At 46.8% G+C, this 22,310-nt stretch overlaps 1 protein-coding gene across 1 annotated transcript in view; it reads right to left on the reverse strand.

The window, feature by feature from the left end:
* PEMT (phosphatidylethanolamine N-methyltransferase) overlaps nt 1–12,527 on the reverse strand; it is a 90,219-nt gene extending 77,692 nt beyond the window's left edge. The window contains exons 1-2 of the mRNA XM_072119850.1: nt 12,323–12,527; nt 10,596–10,703 (exon numbers count right to left, since the gene is read on the reverse strand). Coding sequence (XP_071975951.1) covers nt 10,596–10,688 — 93 coding nt within the window. The 5' untranslated portion in view covers nt 10,689–10,703; nt 12,323–12,527. The remainder of the gene's footprint in view (nt 1–10,595; nt 10,704–12,322) is intronic.
* Nucleotides 12,528–22,310: the final 9,783 nt, after the last annotated feature.

The raw sequence follows: 22,310 nt of genomic DNA on the forward strand, positions 1-22,310 counted from the left end.
ACACACAGGACATGGCAGCTGGCTGTGTATCGGGGGTGCAGTCACAGAGGGGTCAGAGCGCCCATGCTGACCCCTGACCACTGCTGGCTATGATAGAAAGGTGTCAGGACACAGGACATGGCAGCTCGCTGTGTATGGGAGGTCTAGTCACAGAGAGGTCAGAGCGCCCATGCTGACCCCTGACCACTGCTGGCTATGATAGAAAGGTGTCAGGACACAGGACATGGCAGCTCGCTGTGTATGGGGGGTGTAGTCACAGAGGGGTCTGAGCGCCCATGCTGACCCCTGAGCACTGCTGGCTATGATAGAAAGGTGTCAGGACACACAGGACATGGCAGCTCGCTGTGTATGGGGATGTAGTCACAGAGGGGTCAGAGTACCCATGCTGAGCCCTGACCACTGCTGGCTATGATAGAAAGGTGTCAGGACACAGGACATGGCAGCTCGCTGTGTATGGGGGTGTAGTCACAGAGGGGTCAGAGCGCCCATGCTGAGCCCTGACCACTGCTGGCTATGATAGAAAGGTGTCAGGACACACAGGACATGGCAGCTCGCTGTGTATGGGGGGGTGTAGTCACAGAGGGGTCAGAGCGCCCATGCTGACCCCTGACCACTGCTGGCTATGATAGAAAGGTGTCAGGACACACAGGACATGGCAGCTCGCTGTGTATGGAGGGTGTAGTCACAGAGGGGTCAGAGCGCCCATGCTGACCCCTGACCACTGCTGGCTATGATAGAAAGGTGTCAGGACACACAGGACATGGCAGCTCGCTGTGTATGGGGGGTGTAGTCACTGAGGGGTCAGAGCACCCATGCTGACCCCTGAGCACTGCTGGCTATGATAGAAAGGTGTCAGGACACACAGGACATGGCAGCTCGCTGTGTATGGAGGGTGTAGTCACAGAGGGGTCAGAGCGCCCATGCTGACCCCTGACCACTGCTGGCTATGATAGAAAGGTGTCAGGACACACAGGACATGGCAGCTCGCTGTGTATGGGGGGGTGTCGTCACAGAGGGGTCAGAGCACCCATGCTGACCCCTGACCACTGCTGGCTATGATAGAAAGGTGTCAGGACACACAGGACATGGCAGCTCGCTGTGTATGGGGGGGTGTAGTCACAGAGGGGTCTGAGCGCCCATGCTGACCCCTGACCACTGCTGGCTATGATAGAAAGGTGTCAGGACACACAGGACATGGCAGCTCGCTGTGTATGGGGGTGTAGTCACAGAGGGGTCAGAGCGCCCATGCTGACCCCTGACCACTGCTGGCTATGATAGAAAGGTGTCAGGACACACAGGACATGGCAGCTCTCTGTGTATGGGGGGTGTAGTCACAGAGGGGTCAGAGCACCCATACTGACCCCTGACCACTGCTGGCTATGATAGAAAGGTGTCAGGACACAGGACATGGCAGCTCGCTGTGTATGGGGGGGTGTAGTCACAGAGGGGTCAGAGCACCCACGTGGTCAACTACCATACCCACTTACAATATCTTAGATTGCGGCCTGCAGCGCTCAGTCCCATATACTGCAGCTGGTGCCGCTCTATATGCCGATACCAACGGGTCAGTGCACACAGGAGAGGGAGCTTATGTTATTAACTGTGAGAAATCCCTTTCTGCGCTCGGATCATCTGACTCCACTCATCTTATGTCTATAAACTACCGAGAAACGAATTATTTTGGTAAATTCATGATATAACATTTCTGATGAATTTCATAACCAGATGATAGCATTATGTAAGGAATGAGAACAGAGAGCGCCGTATAGTACAGGTCACAGAGGTCAGTGTCTCTGGATGGTACTTACCTGCAGCTTCATCAGTGACCCCACCTCGGCTGCAGTGTCTAGTGGAGTGTGAGGCATCCGAAATCTGCCTTGTGTCTCATCTGAAGCTCAGGCTACAGCTGTGTCCTTCCTCCTGTGCTTCAAGGGCTGTAGCTTCTCCAAGTGCACTGGCTATGTGTCCTCACACTGCTGTGCTGCAGAGAGCTAAGAACACAGCAGTGTGAGGACAAACACCCAGTGCTTCAATCCCAGAATAGAAATCCGTATTTCTCAGATGACACATAATTCTCATTACACATCACTCTAGGGACAATACACAAGACTGGCTGCAGTCTGTATGGTCACACCTGCTGACAGGTTCCCTTTACGTATCATAGCACTGAAAAGGCCAATAGCAATATACAGATCCATGAATTATTTTGCGGCTGTAATGTAGTCCATGTTGATGCTGTTGCACGATCGGACAAGTCTTACAAGGCTGACGACACAGGGCTTCCCCCTCCGGGCAGCAGGGGCTCAGAGGCCGACATAATAGATAGTCATAAAACACAATACAGACAGAACAGCTACAGGAAGACGGACAACGTCGTGTACCCGCCACACGAGACGCCGCAGGAACAACACAGCGTCGGCTCTGTACACGCACTGCGCGGAGGGAACGCACAGAACTCACTGCTCCTTCCCTACAGGGATCCCTGGACACCAAAACCTTCAGCTCTTACTTAAAGGGGAACTTTTATTTAGGAAATACAATGCATCACCAGCGATCTTAGTGTCATACAGGGAAAAAAAAAAAAGAACATTTATACTCATTGGGAGGAACTTTTCTGTGCGCACTGTCGCCCCCTGTTGGACTAATGCAATTTTTCAGAGATTTAAAAGGAAATCTCCCATCAAGTCAAATACATCCAAGCACCGCAACTGTGGAAATATCCTTATATTTGTTATCCATGGCCTCCTTTCTTCTAAAATGGACGTTTATAATTATGCTAATGAGCCAAAAGGGCTCTGGGTGGGGTGGGTTACCTGAGCCCCACCCTGCTGTAGCTTCACAGGCTATTAGACTGTGTCCCCCTTCCCTTGCTCCTGCAGTTTTCTCTGCCTGATTGTCATCTCAAACAGTGGGAGGGGCGTCATTGCTCCTGCACAGTGTAAAATCCTGTGAAGCTACACCACAAATGGACTCTGGTAACACACAGGAATCCTTCAGGTTCATTAGCATAATTTGCAACATTGATAGTAGAAAGAGGCCACGGATGATAAATATAAGAAGATTACCACAGTCACTGTGCCCCTGGATATAGGCCTGTAGCCTCCGCCTATGTCCATGGGCAGTGGTTAAGATTAACATCCTCTTCCATCTTCTACTACACCTCTGCTGGTTGGAGGAGTTCTGCTCTGGCTGCATAATTCAGCACATATTCTAATAAACAAGACCTGAGCTGCAGTAACACAACTTGGCCACTATACAAAGAATGGAGCTCTTCTTCGGAGTCTGTTAATTGCAGAACATTCACTAATCCGATAAGGACAACCTATCTTTTCGGTGGAAAGACCGTTTAAATGGGGTAAGGGAAGAACAGTTGTCTCCTTAGGTGGGTAGGTAGGTAAGTGGACCAGAGTGTCCGTTCCTGCGGTACACTGCGAGCACCCCGCATTCTCCATCGGCCTCACTGTCGGCACGCAAGGGGTAAATCGACTTTTTAATTTCTCGTCCAGCAGCTGAATGTTACAGCGGGGAAGGACAGGCTGTACCTGCACAAGCTGCCGGAGCAGGGAGCTAATGACAAGATACAAAACACAAGCCGAAACCCAATCCCCCCGGCGGTACACACAACAAATCCGCAATCACTGGATGTACGCTCCCTCTAATTGCAGTGGGGCAGCGGCGCTCGGGCCCCCAGGCCGCAGCACAGGGGATAGAGTTCCCTATTCTTGGGTGAAGGCACAGTCTGGAACATTTCCCAGGAACGGCAGGTCGGCTCGGAGCTATCAGGTGAACGCTCCGGTAATGGAGAAGAGCGCCTCGCTCCGAACACCATGGGGATCAGAAAACAAGCTGCAACGTCAAAGCACCGGCACGGAGGACGCAAGTCCAGCAGCAATGTGTCCTGCAGAGATTTCACCTGCACCACAGTACAGTATGCTCCGTGCAGACACCGAACAAGCAGCGCCTACAACTCCACTGCAGAGCGGCCTACACAGACAGCACAACATGCTGCGGCACGTGTATGCGGATGAAGGCTTTACTGAACACATGGCTGACCCTTGAAGGGAACCCGTCAGCACTAGTGACCATGCAGAGTTACATAGTTGGTCCCTGGAGAGATGTGCGATCATACCACAGTGGATGTTAGTAGCAGCAGAACTGTGAAATACAGATTTATATTGCAGGATTGTACTGGGGGTGTGTCCTCACACTGCTGTGCTCTGTGCAGCCGATGCTAAATATTGTCCCTGGATATATGTTTAATCATAGTGGGGTGCTCTTTGCACACTATACAATTGCAATCTTCATGGGCGATTTCTATAGTGTTGAACCAGTCACAGGGCTTACTCAGAGGAGAGGGGGGGGGGGGGGGTCTGGAGTGCATAGTGCTGCAATCCTGGAATATAATTTACAAATTTTCACAGTTCTGCGGCTACTAGCAACATAACATACATAGCGGATTGATTCCACATCTCTCCAAAGACGATACATAACACTGTCTGCGCAGAGCACAGCAGTGTGAGGACACACCCTCAATACAATCCTGGAATATAACAAATATATTAGTCCTGCTGCTACTAGCAACACTACACAGCGATATGATTACACATCTCTCCAGGGACAACACATAACACTGTCTGCAGAGAGTACAGAGCACAGCAGTGTGAGGACACGCCCTCAGTACAATCCTGGAATATAACAAATATATTAGTCCTGCTGCTACTAGCAACATACACAGCGGTATGATTACACATCTCTCCAGGGACAACACATAACACTGTCTGCAGAGAGCACAGAGCACAGCAGTGTGAGGACACACCCTCAGGGCTACAATCCTGGAATATAAATCCATTAGACACCGTGAAGGACCACAGACTTATCTGTGACCCACACAATTATCCAGGGGGGAGAATGCAGTCCTGAATCAACTTCTAGTTTCGGTTACCGGGACCTTGTTACGTAAAACTGACCCAATTCTGCATCTTGTCGAGTAAATTGGGGTAACGTTCAGAGGTCATGAGGAACAAAGTCATTTACTGCTCTTCTTGTGATTCAATTTGGCCCCAGTGTCATCGCATGAGGCGATCACACGCACAGTGGGCACAACCCCTTAATTCTTTGCTAATGTTGATATAGGGAGCAGATCCCAGTCCAAGTTCTCCCCACCCCTTTAAATTACATAAAAGCCGAGCTATAACCGGCTCTGTCCCTCCAGGGGTCCCATAGCACCCAATGACTTACACACCCTACTACACCCCGACCACCAGCTGACAATCCCCCTCCCCCATGTGATAGTATCCTACAAGGGACACGCCATTGTATGCAGCTCTGGCTGTGACTAGAGTACAAGATACAATGTAACAGAAGATTCTACATTGTATCAGTATTTCCTTCCTTAATACGATCCTACACACTTTTCCATCTTTACGTAATGGGAGTAAATATGAGGAGCGCAGGGAGGTGCAGAATATCCCCGGGCGAAGGTCTCAGCGCAGGAACATCTGCTGCCGCATTAGAGGGGAGTCACAGAGCGTGAAATGTGGCGGCCGGGTCATAGTGAACGCATCGGGGATTACTCCATAACAGGGTGCACCACCTGCAGAGGAGGCCCCTACTTACCTGCTGGTGCCATTAACTCCTTCCTCCCTAGCACCGTCTCTCCAGGTATAGGCGGCCATGAATGGTCCAGGACACACAGTCCATGCGATGGTCCAGGCTATGGAGCCGAACTCACCGCATCCAAGGACACAAGGAGTGCAGCCGAGCCACGGTCAGTCCGGGAAACACCATACTGACCGTTTCCCAGATCATTCACCGCCATCACTGTATCACTCATGATAGGGGTTAGATACACAGTTCAGCAAACAGTATCCCTCTGGATAGGATTAGATACACAGCTCAGCAGGCAGTATCACACAGGATAGGATTAGATACACAGCTCAGCAGACAGTATCACACAGAATAGGATTAGATACACAGCTCAGCAGACAGTATCACACAGGATAGGATTAGATACACAGCTCAGCAGACAGTATCACACTGGATAGGATTAGATACACAGCTCAGCAGACAGTATCACACTGGATAGGATTAGATACACAGCTCAGCAGACAGTATCACACTGGATAGGATTAGATACACAGCTCAGCAGACAGTATCACACAGGATACGATTAGATACACAGCTCAGCAGACAGTATCACACAGGATAGGATTAGATACACAGCTCAGCAGACAGTATCACACAGGATAGGATTAGATACACAGCTCAGCAGACAGTATCACACATGATAGGATTAGATACACAGCTCAGCAGACAGTATCACATGGGATAGGATTAGATACACAGTTCAGCAAACAGTATCCCTCTGGATAGGATTAGATACACAGCTCAGCAGACAGTATCACACAGGATAGGATTAGATACACAGCTCAGCAGACAGTATCACACAGGATAGGATTAGATACACAGCTCAGCAGACAGTATCACACAGGATAGGATTAGATACACAGCTCAGCAGAGAGTATCACACAGGATAGGATTAGATACACAGCTCAGCAGAGAGTATCACACAGGATAGGATTAGATACACAGCTCAGCAGACAGTATCACACAGGATAGGATTAGATACACAGCTGAGCAGACAGTATCACACAGGATAGGATTAGATACACAGCTCAGCAGGCAGTATCACACAGGATAGGATTAGATACACAGCTCAGCAGACAGTATCACACAGAATAGGATTAGATACACAGCTCAGCAGACAGTATCACACAGGATAGGATTAGATACACAGCTCAGCAGACAGTATCACACAGGATAGGATTAGATACACAGCTCAGCAGACAGTATCACACTGGATAGGATTAGATACACAGCTCAGCAGACAGTATCACACAGGATACGATTAGATACACAGCTCAGCAGACAGTATCACACAGGATAGGATTAGATACACAGCTCAGCAGACAGTATCACACAGGATAGGATTAGATACAAAGCTCAGCAGACAGTATCACACATGATAGGATTAGATACACAGCTCAGCAGACAGTATCACATGGGATAGGATTAGATACACAGTTCAGCAAACAGTATCCCTCTGGATAGGATTAGATACACAGCTCAGCAGACAGTATCACACAGGATAGGATTAGATACACAGCTCAGCAGACAGTATCACACAGGATAGGATTAGATACACAGCTCAGCAGACAGTATCACACTGGATAGGATTAGATACACAGCTCAGCAGACAGTATCACACAGGATAGGATTAGATACACAGCTCAGCAGACAGTATCACACAGGATAGGATTAGATACACAGCTCAGCAGACAGTATCACACAGGATAGGATTAGATACACAGCTCAGCAGACAGTATCACACTGGATAGGATTAGATACACAGCTCAGCAGACAGTATCACACAGGATAGGATTAGATACACAGCTCAGCAGACAGTATCACACAGGATAGGATTAGATACACAGCTCAGCAGACAGTATCACACAGGATAGGATTAGATACACAGCTCAGCAGACAGTATCACACAGGATAGGATTAGATACACAGCTCAGCAGACAGTATCACACTGGATAGGGGTTAGATACACAGCTCAGCAGACAGTATCACATAGGACAGGATTAGATACACAGCACAGCAGACAGTATCACAAAGGACAGGATTAGATACACAGCACAGCAGACAGCATCACACAGGATAGGATTAGATACACAGCTCAGCAGACAGCATCACACAGGATAGGATTAGATACACCGCTCAACAGACAGCATCACACACACAACAATAACTTAGATACACAACTTAGTAGATCATATACTGCACAAAAGGCTTATACTGTACTGGCCTAGATACAGAAGTTTAGCAGAGAGTTATATGATGTGTGATACTCCTGAGTGAGTAAATGTATGTATTATGTACTCTGTGATGCCATCCAGGGGGTTGTGCATCCAATCCAGACCAGACCAGACGGTATGACTTATGACGGGCTTAGATACACTAGGGCTCATTTACTAAGGTTCGGGGATCGCACTTTTGTCGGACTTTGCATCGTTTTTGGCATTTGCGCGGCTTTGACAGGGATTTAACATGTGTTTGCGTCGGGATTTTGGCGCACATGATTGTTTTTTGGTGCAGCTGTGCTGCTTCCATGCGACAGAAATCAGGGGGGGGGGTGCTGTCAGATGATATCAAATTGTTATGCAATACAATGCACTTACATGCATTAGGAAGAAGATGGTGAGGTTCGGACAGTGCACTGTCAGTGAACTCCCTCCGACAGGTAAGTAAATGTGCCCCACTGACTCAAGCAGAAATAAAGGCACGAGGGTGTGATATACTTCTCTTTCACAGTATCACACAGCACGGGCTTAGGTTCAGGACATGAAGGGGCATGTAGTGTTGTGGGGTGTTATAGGGCAGTATCACACATGTTAAGCTTAGATACTTCTATTCAAGAACAAACCATTACCAGATGAGGAGTTGATTGCATGGATGAGCGCCCCCTGGCTTCAGGTCGCCTCTGCTCCGCTGCATTCCCTATGTAATGATATGCCAGGTGCTGGATACAGCAGATCCCTAGATCTGGGTAATCTCTGTATAGCAGAGCAGCTGCCCGCTTCTATACATCATCTAGACAATAAGGGCAATCGCCAGCTGTATGACTCGGGTGCCTCAGATTTCTACAGGCCTCGCAAAACTGTGCCATCACCAAATAGCATCTAGTTATACAGCGCTCATGTATAAGAACTCATTATTAGGTTTACCTATCCTCACACTGCTGTGCTCTGTGCCTTTTACTGTTCCATAGCACTTCTGTTTTGAGTAAAAGATGTAGCAGGCTTCTATTTGACCGCTCTAGCAAAGGGCAAGGGATGTGAAGCAGCTCACTGCTGAGATCTAAGACACACCCCCATCACTATAACAATGTAATAGAAATCCATATTTCACAGTCCTGCTCCTACTAACAACATACACAAAGCTCTGGTTACACATCTCTCCAGGGACAATACCTAAAACTGTCTGGTGTCATACCCAAATGCTGGAACTGTAAATTCCCAACAACTAGATAGCGGATATATGTCGCACTTGTGACCAGCTCAGCTTCCACAATCTATGTACTTACTGCCCAGCGATGCTACGTGCCATTGTTTTCCCATCTCTCAAGGACGGTTTTACAGAAAGCGGCAGATCACGGCATTCAAGCATCTCGATAGCTGATAATCTCCCACAAACTTGCAGGGACCCTGAACCATTACGGAGCATGAGATTTCCATGAAATACAACAAACAGGATATAGAATAAAAGCTGAAGAACACAAAGCATCCACAGACACAATAAGCTGCGGTGAGGCCATATAGAAGACATAATGGTGAATCGATACTCACCCCACGCTATTGCAGAGACCCCAATTGACACTCCACAACCCCAATATAGCACCTTCAGAGGACATTTATAGAGGCTGACCTGCTCTTGACCGTTCTGTATCCTGTGATGATTCATTTCCTTGTCTATCTGTATTTCAGATATTTTTTACCAAATCCCCTGCACTGATAACGTACCAGACAAACTGTCTCTACTGTCCTATATTAACAGCGTTATGTGAGAACAGGACTGTAACGCCAAAGAGACAATGGGAAACCCAGCGATGAGGGTCACCATGATGGAGTAGAGCGTAGAGGAGGGTCACCATGATGGAGTAGAGCGTAGAGGAGGGTCACCATGATGGAGTAGAGCGTAGAGGAGGGTCACCATGATGGAGTAGAGCGTAGAGGAGGGTCACCATGATGGAGTAGAGCATAGAGGAGGGTCACCATGATGGAGTAGAGCGTAGAGGAGGGTCACCATGATGGAGTAGAGCGTAGAGGAGGGTCACCATGATGGAGTAGAGCGTAGAGGAGGGTCACCATGATGGAGTAGAGCGTAGAGGAGGGTCACCATGATGGAGTAGAGCGTAGAGGAGGGTCACCATGATGGAGTAGAGCGTAGAGGAGGGTCACCATGATGGAGTAGAGCGTAGAGGAGGGTCACCATGATGGAGTAGAGCGTAGAGGAGGGTCACCATGATGGAGTAGAGCGTAGAGGAGGGTCACCATGATGGAGTAAAGCTTTGAGGAGGGTCACCATGATGGAGTAGAGCGTAGAGGAGGGTCACCATGATGGAGTAAAGCTTTGAGGAGGGTCACCATGATGGAGTAAAGCTTTGAGGAGGGTCACCATGATGGAGTAAAGCTTTGAGGAGGGTCACCATGATGGAGTAAAGCTTTGAGGAGGGTCACCATGATGGAGTAGAGCTTTGAGGAGGGTCACCATGATGGAGTAGAGCTTTGAGGAGGGTCACTATGATGGAGTAGAGCTTTGAGAAGGGTCACGGAGATGTGGACTGTTATTAGGGACACCATAGTAGTCACAAGTCCTTATGGGTTGGTGAAGACGTAATCACTGCAGCCAGGTGAACACAGGCCAAGGACGTGGGATGACACTAAGCTCTGTGCACTGGCAGTGAGGCTTCAGTGAGATACTGTGCATTAAACACTTTTGTTATAGGCAGTGGATACAAGTAAAATACTCACCACATTCCAGAACAGAGGATTGAATATTATGCAGGCGATGGCGAACAGGAAGCTGTAGTCTGTCAGGTCCACATACTGGGACAACTCCGCCATTATGGATAGATCAACCTGCAAGAGGGGACCAGATAGTGTGTCACCATACAGACTACAGCCAGTGTTAGATATAGTCTCTGGAAAGATGTGTAATCAGACATTTGTGTGTGTTGTTAGTAACAGCAGGACTGTGATATAAGGGTTTATATTCCAAAAAAGTGGCTTCTGGGGCGTGTGCTCACACCCAGTAGTCATCAGGCAGTATTGGGTATTGTGTGTAATAAGACTTTTTGTTTGTGTTGTTGGTAGCAGCGGGACTGTGATATATGGATTTATATTCCAGGATTGTAGAACTTGAGGCGTGTCCTCACACAGCTGTGCTCTGTTTAATCGGCAAGCAGTGTTAGGTATTGTTCCCTCAGAGATGTACAATTAGACCATTGTGAATATCGTTAGTAGAAGCAGGACTGTGAAATATGGAATATTGAACTAGTAGTGTGTCCTCACAATGCTGTGCTCTTAGCAGTTGAATATTTTATGAAGTAGTTTAGGTACCAGTTATATTTCTGCTATAAAGATATCACCAAGGCACAAAACACCTCATGACTCAGCAGCGCCTATAGATCAGTGACATGTATGATATATCAGTATCCATACATTGTACCCCAGATAATCAGAGTTACCAAAGTCCTGCAGATTCTGGACTTTGTTCCCTAAGGTGAGGCTTGGTCCCAGTTCAGCAAAGAATCTACACAAAATCCCAAGCTGAGGATTCGTTTTATTAGGGAATAACCAGCCCTGGAGGAGGAGTAATAAACTGCGGACTAGAGAACTCTAAACAGGATCTGGAGTCCCATCAGATCTTGTGAAGGGTACATTACATAAGAGCCACCTACCCATATGCCCTCCCTGTATATAGTAGATATTGCATTCTGAATAAGATGACTTCTCCAACTTCATAGTGTAAGGCATAAGATGCTTAAGTTACTACCCACCCAGAGCAAGTGCATAGGTAATAATTTGATTTTGCGTAATAATCCCTTTAAATATTCTTCCCATGTACCACTCAAAGGGGCCATCTAAAGATTTGGGGCATGTCAGATTTCACCTTTGTAGAGGACAACCCGCTTATAACTCTGCTCTGTGCTGTTCCTGTGATATTCCACCTGACAAATAAATTGACTACTGGGTGTCACCATTAGACATGTCCAGTGGACCCTGCACATCCCCAAGCGGCCAATCCAAGGGAGAGCACTGCAGGATATTAATGTGGAAAAGATGAAGTTCTTAATTCACCCAGTATAAAAAGCATCACTGTTTATTCTGGGTGAATGAAGAAGCTCACAGTTTTTAATATTAACACCCTGGAGAGCTGTGTCGTCCTTCCATGGATTGATAAGATAAGATCTGTGGAATGAGGACGTGTGCACCCCCTTACCCCCAATATTCCCTTCCCTACACCTAGTAACCCCCAATTATGTAATTATTCATACATTGCCAATGGGAATAATAGAGGGACTTGAAAAACATCATCTACTATCAGCATAGGAGTCTATTACCTACTACACAATACTTAGGCTGGTGCCTATGTCAAAGTGGACAGTTCCTTTAAGTGAATATAATGGGAATAGTATTAGACAGAAGCTATGTGACATCCTATGACATGGATACTATACAGCACATACAGTTATTACCTTGGTATAATCCAAATTACTGAGCCCTCCGCAGCACTCCAAGTGCCCAGAAGCAACTACGTCTGCCAGCCTAGACTACAGGCTGTATCCCTGACTGACAGAGGAGGACAGAGGCTGCTGTCAACACACATGTGTCATCCTGTCAAATCTCACACACTTCCGGGTTCGGGAAACATAACCAGAGTTCTGATTGGCTGCACGGGTTCCATTTCTGCGATTGGTTTCCTGAAGACGCCTCCTTATTGGTCCTTATATGTCCCGCCTCTTGATTGGATAAGGGCGGGAGTGGCGGGAAGCTGCTGCTGGTGCGGGCGCGCTGGTTGCTATGGCAGCAGCATCCATTAATCTTGTATGGAGGGAATGATTTTATGAGGAGAACTCTCATTGTGTCATGGCAGACGATAAAATAATAACAATAATAAAAGCTATAACGCTGAGTGCCTCAGAGAAGGCTGTGTACCCATTTGTTCACAATAGGAGACACAATTTCCTGGCCACTTCACACATTTTATGTCTTTTATGTCCTTGGTACCAATAAAACAATATATTATTCCATTGCAAAGAAAAAAAATAACACTATTACTGCAGCAAGTCACAGCCGATCCCTGCGGTGGGGAGCAAATGACTCCAACAAAATGGCTTCTCAGCCGGATCGCGTCCATTATTTCAGAATTTTACTTCCGTATTCATTAGGCGGAATAGTTTTTACTCCAACCTCCTGCCTTTACCCTAATTACAAGAGTATTTTTGTAAATCTTTAATCATAAGTCCCATAATAGGTTTGCAGATAATTCCCTAAAAACTGGCAAAAATCTTGGAAATGGTAACATAAAATATATTAGAGAACTTTGTATTATACAACGTGGAGGCGTTAGGATATGTTCACATAACGGTGGTTACCGAAAATATAGGGAATGTCATTTCTTTTACGCGGAAAATAGCCTCCTATGACAAAAGCCACTGTGTGAGCATAGCCTTTAAGGGGTTGTCCATTTCAGGGATTTTGTGGTGAGATATTGGGGCACATTTACTTACCTGGTCCTGTCGCGATCCCCGATCCGGACTGTACGATGAGGATGAAGTCCGGTGCGATTCACCAAGATCGCGCGCCAGAGACCCTGCATGGGTCGCTTCTCCGCTGAGGTCCACCGGAGTTCACCTTCTTCTTCCCGGGGTTTGTTAGTGCATGTCTTGCGACACAATTTGACATGTTAAATCCCACGCGTTGTCCGAATCCGTCGGGTTGTTGTTGGAACCAAACAGAGCAATGGAGGCATCAGGAACAGAATGATTGTACAAATATAGGGTCAAATTTCATCTTCTAGGTGGAGGGTCGTTTTGTTTTATACATCATGAGACACTAAAGGAATTCCGAAATTATAAAACAATGAAACAGTTTTGACTTCAGACAGAAAGGCCACCCCATTGGCTGTAACCGCTGCTGTGTACCACAATGTGTCATCTAGGTCACAATCTCTTTCTTCTCCCTTTCTTTCGTGTCACCCTGACATTTCGCCCCTGCGGAGGACGGGTGTTTACCCAGCTGCCCCCATTCTCAGTGTCTGTGATTCCACATATCCCTCTCTCTGACGTCTTGTTTTGATGAGTTTCGCTCCCGGGTGTTTGTACAAGGTTATGTTTTGCAGACTTTCATATTTGCAGACTCTGAGGCCTTTCGGTTACTTTGCTAGAAAGCAACTGATAGATAAGTCCAATTCTATACCGATACGCCCTGAGTGACCAGGAGAGGAGGGCTGAAGTGGTCTAATTCCTCTTTCTGGAAATTTCCAAATGCATTTAAAGGGGTATACCACATTTCCTATATTAGCAAGTGATCCAAACTTGAATACATGCTTCTATTAGTTGTGGTATTAGGTGACCCAAGACCCGCTGACATCTTGGAACCATACAATACCACCAGATCATTGTCATAAAGAGGCGTACAAAGAATTTTTGTGAACTTCTTAAGAATTTTAAAAAATGCTGCCCCGGGTCTCTCCATTGACCTGGCAACAGGCAAGAAATTGGACTAAGCCATCTACTATGGAGCCGAGATTTGCAAGGTCAGACCTATTTTCTGGCTGGGACATACCCAAATTTGCGACAATGTTCTATGAAAATGAAGGTTTGCACAGCGTGATACTATAAGGTGGCACCATATGGTAGCATATAGAGTGCCCAACAGGGCTCCATAATATGGAATCTGTAGACTCTCTATGCCAAGGCTTTGCCCTTACTTGTAATACTATAGGGGGTTCACTATCCATTAGGCAAGTTGAGCCTCTTGCCTCAGACAGCATCATCTACAGCAACATAAGAGGCAGCATAAAAAAAGCGTCTCCACACTCCCGATGTCATCAGGTGCAAGACATTGCACAGATAACCCACTTACGAAAACAATAATCTGATATGTTACTTCTGGATGGCATGGAGGGGGCACTGTTCTATAGCTTGCCTCAGAAAGCCGAAAGTTTAGATTCATCCCTGGGCGGTGCTCTTGGTAGCAGTCAAATCTTGGACCTGGTGTCTAGATGGAGTTCCCCTTTAAATCTCCCCATACGGTGCTGTAGCGAGCAGCTGTTGCAGCCATTGCCTTGCCATAAATAATAGATGCAGGACGCAGTGTTTATGAACAGCTGATCTCAGCGCTGATCTACAGGGTCCGGTTACTCCAGGTGAAGCCATCTGACCTCATATATCTCCCTTTTTTTTCTAGCCGAGTGCTGTGGACGATCCGGGCCACTGAGGACATAGAGAGCAGCGCAGCATAACACAGATAGCTCCCAATTTCCATATGCTAAGTGAAATAAGAGGAACCATCCTCTCCGAGACTGTCAGACCGGCCTGGGACATGGATACAGACAATGGAAATCCATATATTTATACTATGGGATCTAGGTATGGATTAGGGCAGGAAGCATCCATGGGGTAATAATGGGTTAAATGCATCATGCCACCATTGTACCCCTTAGTCATTGTATACCATTGTGGTTCCCAGGGGTGCGTCTTTTGAGGCGAGCTATAGAATGGTACCCAACTCCACCCCATGGTGTAGAATTATATCAGTTTTTTTTAGTAGGGGCATTCCATGCAGTGTCTTACACCTGTATTAAAATTGGGTGTGAAGAGACACTATTTTTAAGTGTCAAGACCTGCTTTGTGGCAGGTGGCTGTATTCCTAACGCTGCCCCCCCTCACTTTGGTACAGGTGGTGCCGCCTGAGGCGAGATGCTCAACTAGAATCATGGCTGGTGCACCCCTGTGTGGGCTCAAATCGTATTGTACCCCCTGTCTACCTAACCTATACCAATCCTAATAATGATAGCTTTGATTAACCTACCACCAAAGGTGAATAGCGTAAAATCCGTGCCTCAAGCTGATGCCTAATGGAGGCTCATCCTACAAGATGGTTTCAGTGTTACATAACAGCGCATGTTTCAGGGCCGTTGTTGTGTAAGACACGCTGTACTGTAAATACGGCGCTCAATTTGGAAAGCAATTAAAAAACTTGTTGATGAGAAATCGTGTTAATTAATCTAATGACCGTTGCTGTTGTGAGTCGTCTCTGGGAGTAATTACCTAAATAAAGGCAATAATAAGTCCTAGAAATCAGCATTCAGAATGGGGGGTAATTAGCGGCGTGAGGGGACAAGTAGCATTTACGGGTAATTCGCTCGCAGTGAGTAGTAGTGGGGGGGGAGTTCGTGGTGGAGATTTATGGGTTATAGTCCAAGCGGCGATATAAAAGAATCTAAAAATGAGTAACTTTTTAAAATACATAATTATCCCAAAACAATTCGGCATCAGTGTTATGATAGAAAAGGAAACTAATGACCCTCATTACTTTCCAAAAACAACACACAACAGCTTTGGAACTGGGGCAGGAGGGTCCTGAAAACTGGGCCAAGAGACACTATTTCTGTACAAGTGTTACACCTTGTTCCCGTTTTTACAATTTGCTGTTTACAACATTGGGGGTGGGGCGTCCATACTAACACAGTGTCAGCCAGCATGACCCATTTAACAGTGCTGACCACAGTTGCCCCTTGAAGGATATGTGCACATCTTCGTTGAAGCCTTGTCCAGGGGTACCGCAATGGATACCCAATCGACCCCTTATAATCAATAGGGGTTCCTCAAGATCTTGTGTTGCCCGTCATTAGATGGATATGTCTTTAATGTTCATTACTTTCTTCTTTTCCTATGATGGGCGTCTCCTCACACTTCTGTGCACCCACTTCTCTGTATTGAGCCCCTCCCCTCTGATTGATGTGCAGTACAATATAGATATAATGGTGCACAACCTCCATTCTTTATTGTGTCAGGTCGGATGACGGGGCCCCCTGACACTGCAGGCCCCATACCGGCTGCTATGGCCGCTATCGCTGTAGTTACGCCGCTGATGTCAATGCTAAGGGCTAAGAGCACAGCAGTGTGAGGGCACACCCCAAGTACATAAATGCATTTTTCACAGTCCTGCTTCTTCACACGCAAACTAATAAAAGCTGGATAATGTGGAGGGTAAATACAGACAATAATAGCCGGGACTAATGGCACTTCGCAGAAATCCTGAAAATCACAGCAGTGTTGTGTTTGTTTTTTTCCATGTCAGTAGCGCTCTCTGACCAGGCACGAATGAACTCGGTGAACTCACAAACCAGACCGTGAAATGGCCAGAGAATCGGCTGTCAAGTTATTGAATCAGCCCTACTGTAGAGTATCGGCCTACGGGGGGTCCCATAAAAGTGTTTCTCCAGATCGCTGCAGATCCCAATGCTTGGAGCCGCAAAAATCAATTATCCCCCAGTCCATAAATAAAGGATAAGTGTTGTTTGTGGCACATCCCATTTAAGTCCCAATGGAGAATGATCACAAAATTCACCAATCAAGCAACATTGAATCTTTCCCCCCTTTCATGACAATTATTTGATGTTGCAGTTGATTGTGGGGGGCAAGCAGAGGCTGAACAAGTAGGGGGTGCTGAGAAATTAGTTCATGATTTTGGGACTGGAAATAGAATATGCAGACACTAAACCAGCAGGAAGGATTAATCTGTCTCAACTGGGAATGTAAATGTGTAGGTGATGGGTGACTTAAAGGGATTCTTTAGCTTTGCAGATGCTGAACATGCAGGAATTAGATAGGGTGCTATGGGAAATAAGTGACTGCTTTTTTCCTGAAACAAAGTAATTCTTACCCACAGGCTGAATGAGGTATTGCAGATCAGTCTTATTTGGATTTAGGTCTACAAAGCCCACCTGCTTATTAAAGGGAACATTAACTTTGTAAAGCAATGTGGACCACTGGACTCAATAAAAGTCATCTAAGGGGTCCACTAAGTTTTTATTCTAAATTTCACATTTTTCACATTTGTGAAAGAGTCTGTGTTTGTATGTTGAGGTAATCATTTTAAAGGGATAGTTGATATTTGGAGAACCTCTACTAATTTTTTAGCAATTTCCTTATATACTAATTTATTCTAAAATGGCCCTTTAAAGGGGAAACGGGTGATAAGTTTCCCAGCATGTCTTATGATGCTGTCTAAACTTAGCAATGTCAGTCCCATCCTGTAGGGTAACTCCTACCAATCTCCTGCTGCTCCTTTATGGACACTTCTGAGGTCTCTTTAGACCTAATCCATTGTTTAAATGTCAAACTGAATAGACACAATGCTGCAAACTTTTTGGATATTTTAAAATTCAGTTTACCTTACGCAACCACTAGGGGGAGCAATGTGTATACAGATTCATACAGCGCCTAAGGAGTTGATTAAACTCTACATGGGACCTTAACCTTCAAAAATTTGGGACGGGGGTCACTTTAATCAACAGTGATTTCACACTTTAGTATCTTTATAGTGTCTCTGATTACTTCAATAAGCAGAATTGTGCAGCCTGCAAGGCGTCGGTACCTGGGAGCACGCCGCCGCTTTAGCCCATGTGACTATACGTTGACTATGGAAGAATGCCACCTGGCCCCTTGTGTCTCTTCAGGACGGGGCGAGGTATGTGTCTGTGGACATGTGTCGGTGCCCGGGCTGGACATGTTTATGGAAAGCAGTCTGTTTCAGGTGTCCTATTCCTAAGCCCATGAGCAGCTGTCCAGGATCAGCTCATAAAACCAGAAATTAGCCGCAAAATGCATAAAGTAATGGACTGTCTATTAATAGTGAGTTACCTGGAACAACCCATAATAAACCAGGGGAACAAGTGCAGGCGGAGGCTCTCCATTACTCTAATGCACCCGGTACTAGATACCGACATCTGCAATCGGGAACGTTGTGTGTGGCGATTGTTCTGCTTGATCAGTTATCATCATACCTCCTGTATTAGACTATAAGGCGGTAGTCACATATAGACACCACTATGAATCCCCCACAACCCAGTGTTCTTATATTTATTTGTTTCCTCCTTATTATACAAAAATGAAGTCATAAAAAAGTCTGTAGTGTAGAGCTGGGCCACACATTAATAAAGCCAGACATGAATTGATAGGTTACCAAGGTAAGAGAACCTGATTACAATTACTGCTGAAATGCTAAAGCACAAAATGAAAGCAAAGAAAGCAATGAAAGAAATTTACATTGTAGTTAGAGATGAGCGAACACTAAAATGCTCGGGTACTCGTTATTCGAGACGAACTTTTCCCGATGCTCGAGTGCTCGTCTCGAATAACGAACCCCATTGAAGTCAATGGGAGACTCGAGCATTTTTCAAGGGGACCAAGGCTCTGCACAGGGAAGCTTGGCCAAACACCTGGGAACCTCAGAAAAGGATGGAAACACCACGGAAATGGACAGGAAACAGCAGGGGCAGCATGCATGGATGCCTCTGAGGCTGCTTAATCGCACCATTATGCCAAAATTATGGGCAACAGCATGGCCATGACAGAGTGACAGAATGAAGCTAGATAGTATCTAAAACATGCAATAATTGACCCTGACACTATAGGGGACGGCATGCAGAGGCAGCGGCAGCAGGCTAGAGAGTGTCATGGCGACATACCCTAAATGGACTCAGGCTTCAAACCAATGGGTGGCAGAGAGGAACCAAAGGAGGTGAGCAAGAAGTGCTCAAATAATATCGGTACATGATAAAAGTTTGCCAGTATATTTTGTGGATTACACAGCAGGGTGGCGACAAAGTTAACATGGAAGCCATGAAAACAACCCAAAATTCTGCCTGACACAGCTCGTTTGATAAGGGGACCATGTATGGAGGCAGTGAACTAGTAGTAGATTAAAGGTGCTGCAGTTAAAACTATGTTAGTTGGATCTTGGCATGGAGCTGGCGCTCCGCTGCCAGACGAGCTTTCGCCAATCCAAGCCCCTGTCTCTAGGCTACTCCCCAAACAGCACTTTTGTATAAGATCAAGTGTAGTAGCGTTCTTATAAGTTTAGGATATGCCGGGTGAGGGGAATGTAAACAGATGCGCAAGAAGCGCATGATGCGCATGGAGCTGGCGCTCCGCTGCCAGGCGAGCTTTCGCAAATCCAAGCCCCTGTCTCTAGGCTACTCCCCAAACAGCACTTTTGTATAAGATCAAGTGTAGTAGCGTTCTTATAAGTTTAGGATATGGCGGGTGAGGGGAATGTAAACAGATGCGCAAGAAGCGCTGAAATAATATCCCTAAATGGTAAAAGTTTGCAAGTATATTTTGTGGATTACACAGCAGGGTGGCGACAAAGTTAACAACTTTGATGTGGAATGCCCTGTAATAGCTCTTGGGCGGTGTGCCTTTTATCGCCTAGGCTCAGCAGTTTCAGCACCGCCTGCTGTCGCTTAGCGACGGCACTGCTGCTGTGCCTAGAGCTACCGACTGATGGCGCCATGCCCACGGATGGTAATTCGGAGGAGGAGGTGGAGGAGGGGTGGGAGGAGGTATAGTAGGCCTTTGAGACCTGGACCGAGGTAGGCCCCGCAATTCTCTGCGTCGGCAGTATATGACCAGCCCCAGGGTCAGACTCGGTCCCAGCCTGCACCAAGTTAAGTGTAGTAGCGTTCTTATAAGTTTGGGATATGGCGGGTTAGGGGAATGTAAACAGATGCGCAAGAAGCGCATGATGCGCATGGAGCTGGCGTTCCGCTGCCAGGCGAGCTTTCGCCAATCCAAGCCCCTGTCTCTAGGCTACTCCCCAAACAGCACTTCTAAGAACCTTTTGTATAAGATCAAGTGTAGTAGCGTTCTTATAAGTTTAGGATATGCCGGGTGAGGGGAATGTAAACAGATGCGCAAGAAGCGCTGAAATAATATCCCTAAATGGTAAAAGTTTGCCAGTATATTTTGTGGATAACACAGCAGGGTGGCGACAAAGTTAACAACTTTGATGTGGAATCCATGAAAACAACCCAAATTTCTGCCTGACACACCTCGTTTGATAAAGGGACGATGTATGGAGGCAGCTATATGGACGACTTTTGGAGGTAGCAATGGAGACAACGTGTGGAGGCTGCTATGGAGACAATTTAATTTGGATAGTGCCTGTATGTGGCAGTCCCAAACATTTTTCAAACCAGAGGAGCAGGTAGGTGGCCCTCCAGTAAAATGGAATAGATTGAGTGCCTGTATGTGGCAGTCCCAAAAATTCTTCAAACCAGAGGAGCAGGTAGGTGGCCCTCCAGTAAAATGGAATAGATTGAGTGCCTGTATGTGGCAGTCCCAAAAATTCTTCAAACCAGAGGAGCAGGTAGGTGGCCCTCCAGTAAAATGGAATAGATTGAGTGCCTGTATGTGGCAGTCCCAAAAATTGTTCAAACCAGAGGAGCAGGTAGGTGGCCCTCCAGTAAAATGGAATAGATTGAGTGCCTGTATGTGGCAGTCCCAAAAATTGTTCAAACCAGAGGAGCAGGTAGGTGGCCCTCCAGTAAAATGGAATAGATTGAGTCCCAAAAATTGTTCAAACCAGAGGAGCAGGTAGGTGGCCCTCCAGTAAAATGGAATAGATTGAGTGCCTGTATGTGGCAGTCCCAAAAATTGTTCAAACCAGAGGACCGGGTAGGTGGCCCTCCAGAAAAATGGAATAGATTGAGTGCCTGTATGTGGCACTCACAAAAATTGTTTCAAACAGAGGACCGGGTAGGTGGCCCTCCAGAAAAATTAAATGCATGAAGTATAGCAAGAGCCAGTGGGCCCTGTCAAAAAATAGCCATTTTCCTCTGCTTTACTGTACAAAGAGGAGGAGAAGGAGGAAAATGAGGAGGAGGAGGAGGAGTGGATCAATTATTCAGGTTGAGCTTCCTTCACCTGGTGGAGATTGGAAATTCTGAGAAATCCAGCCTTTATTCATTTTAATAAGCGTCAGCCTGTCAGCGCTGTCAGTCGACAGGCGTGTACGCTTATCGGTGATGATGCCACCAGCTGCACTGAAAACCCGCTCGGACAAGACGCTAGCGGCAGGGCAGGCAAGAACCTCCAAGGCGTACAGCGCCAGTTCGTGCCACATGTCCAGCTTTGAAACCCAGTAGTTGTAGGGAGCTGTGTGATCATTTAGGACGATGGTATGGTCAGCTACGTACTCCCTCACCATCTTTCTGTAAAGATCAGCCCTACTCTGCCGAGACTGGGGACAGGTGACAGTGTCTTGCTGGGGTGACATAAAGCTGGCAAAAGCCTTGTAAAGCGTACCCTTGCCAGTGCTGGACAAGCTGCCTGCTCGCCTACTCTCCCTCGCTACTTGTCCCGCAGAACTACGCACTCTGCCGCTAGCGCTGTCAGAAGGGAAATACTGTTTCAGCTTGTGCACCAGGGCCTGCTGGTATTCATGCATTCTCACACTCCTTTCCTCTGCAGGGATGAGAGTGGGAAGATTTTGCTTGTACCGTGGGTCCAGGAGAGTGAACACCCAGTAATCGGTGCTGGAATAAATTCTTTGAACGCGAGGGTCACGGGATAGGCAGCCTAGCATGAAATCTGCCATATGCGCCAGAGACAACGCGTAAGAATTCACTCCCCTCACTGGCCTGACTGTCCATTTCCTCCTCCTCCAACT

This window comes from Engystomops pustulosus, chromosome 8 (genome assembly GCF_040894005.1).
Source record: "Engystomops pustulosus chromosome 8, aEngPut4.maternal, whole genome shotgun sequence".
NCBI classification, from domain to species: Eukaryota; Metazoa; Chordata; class Amphibia; order Anura; family Leptodactylidae; genus Engystomops; species Engystomops pustulosus.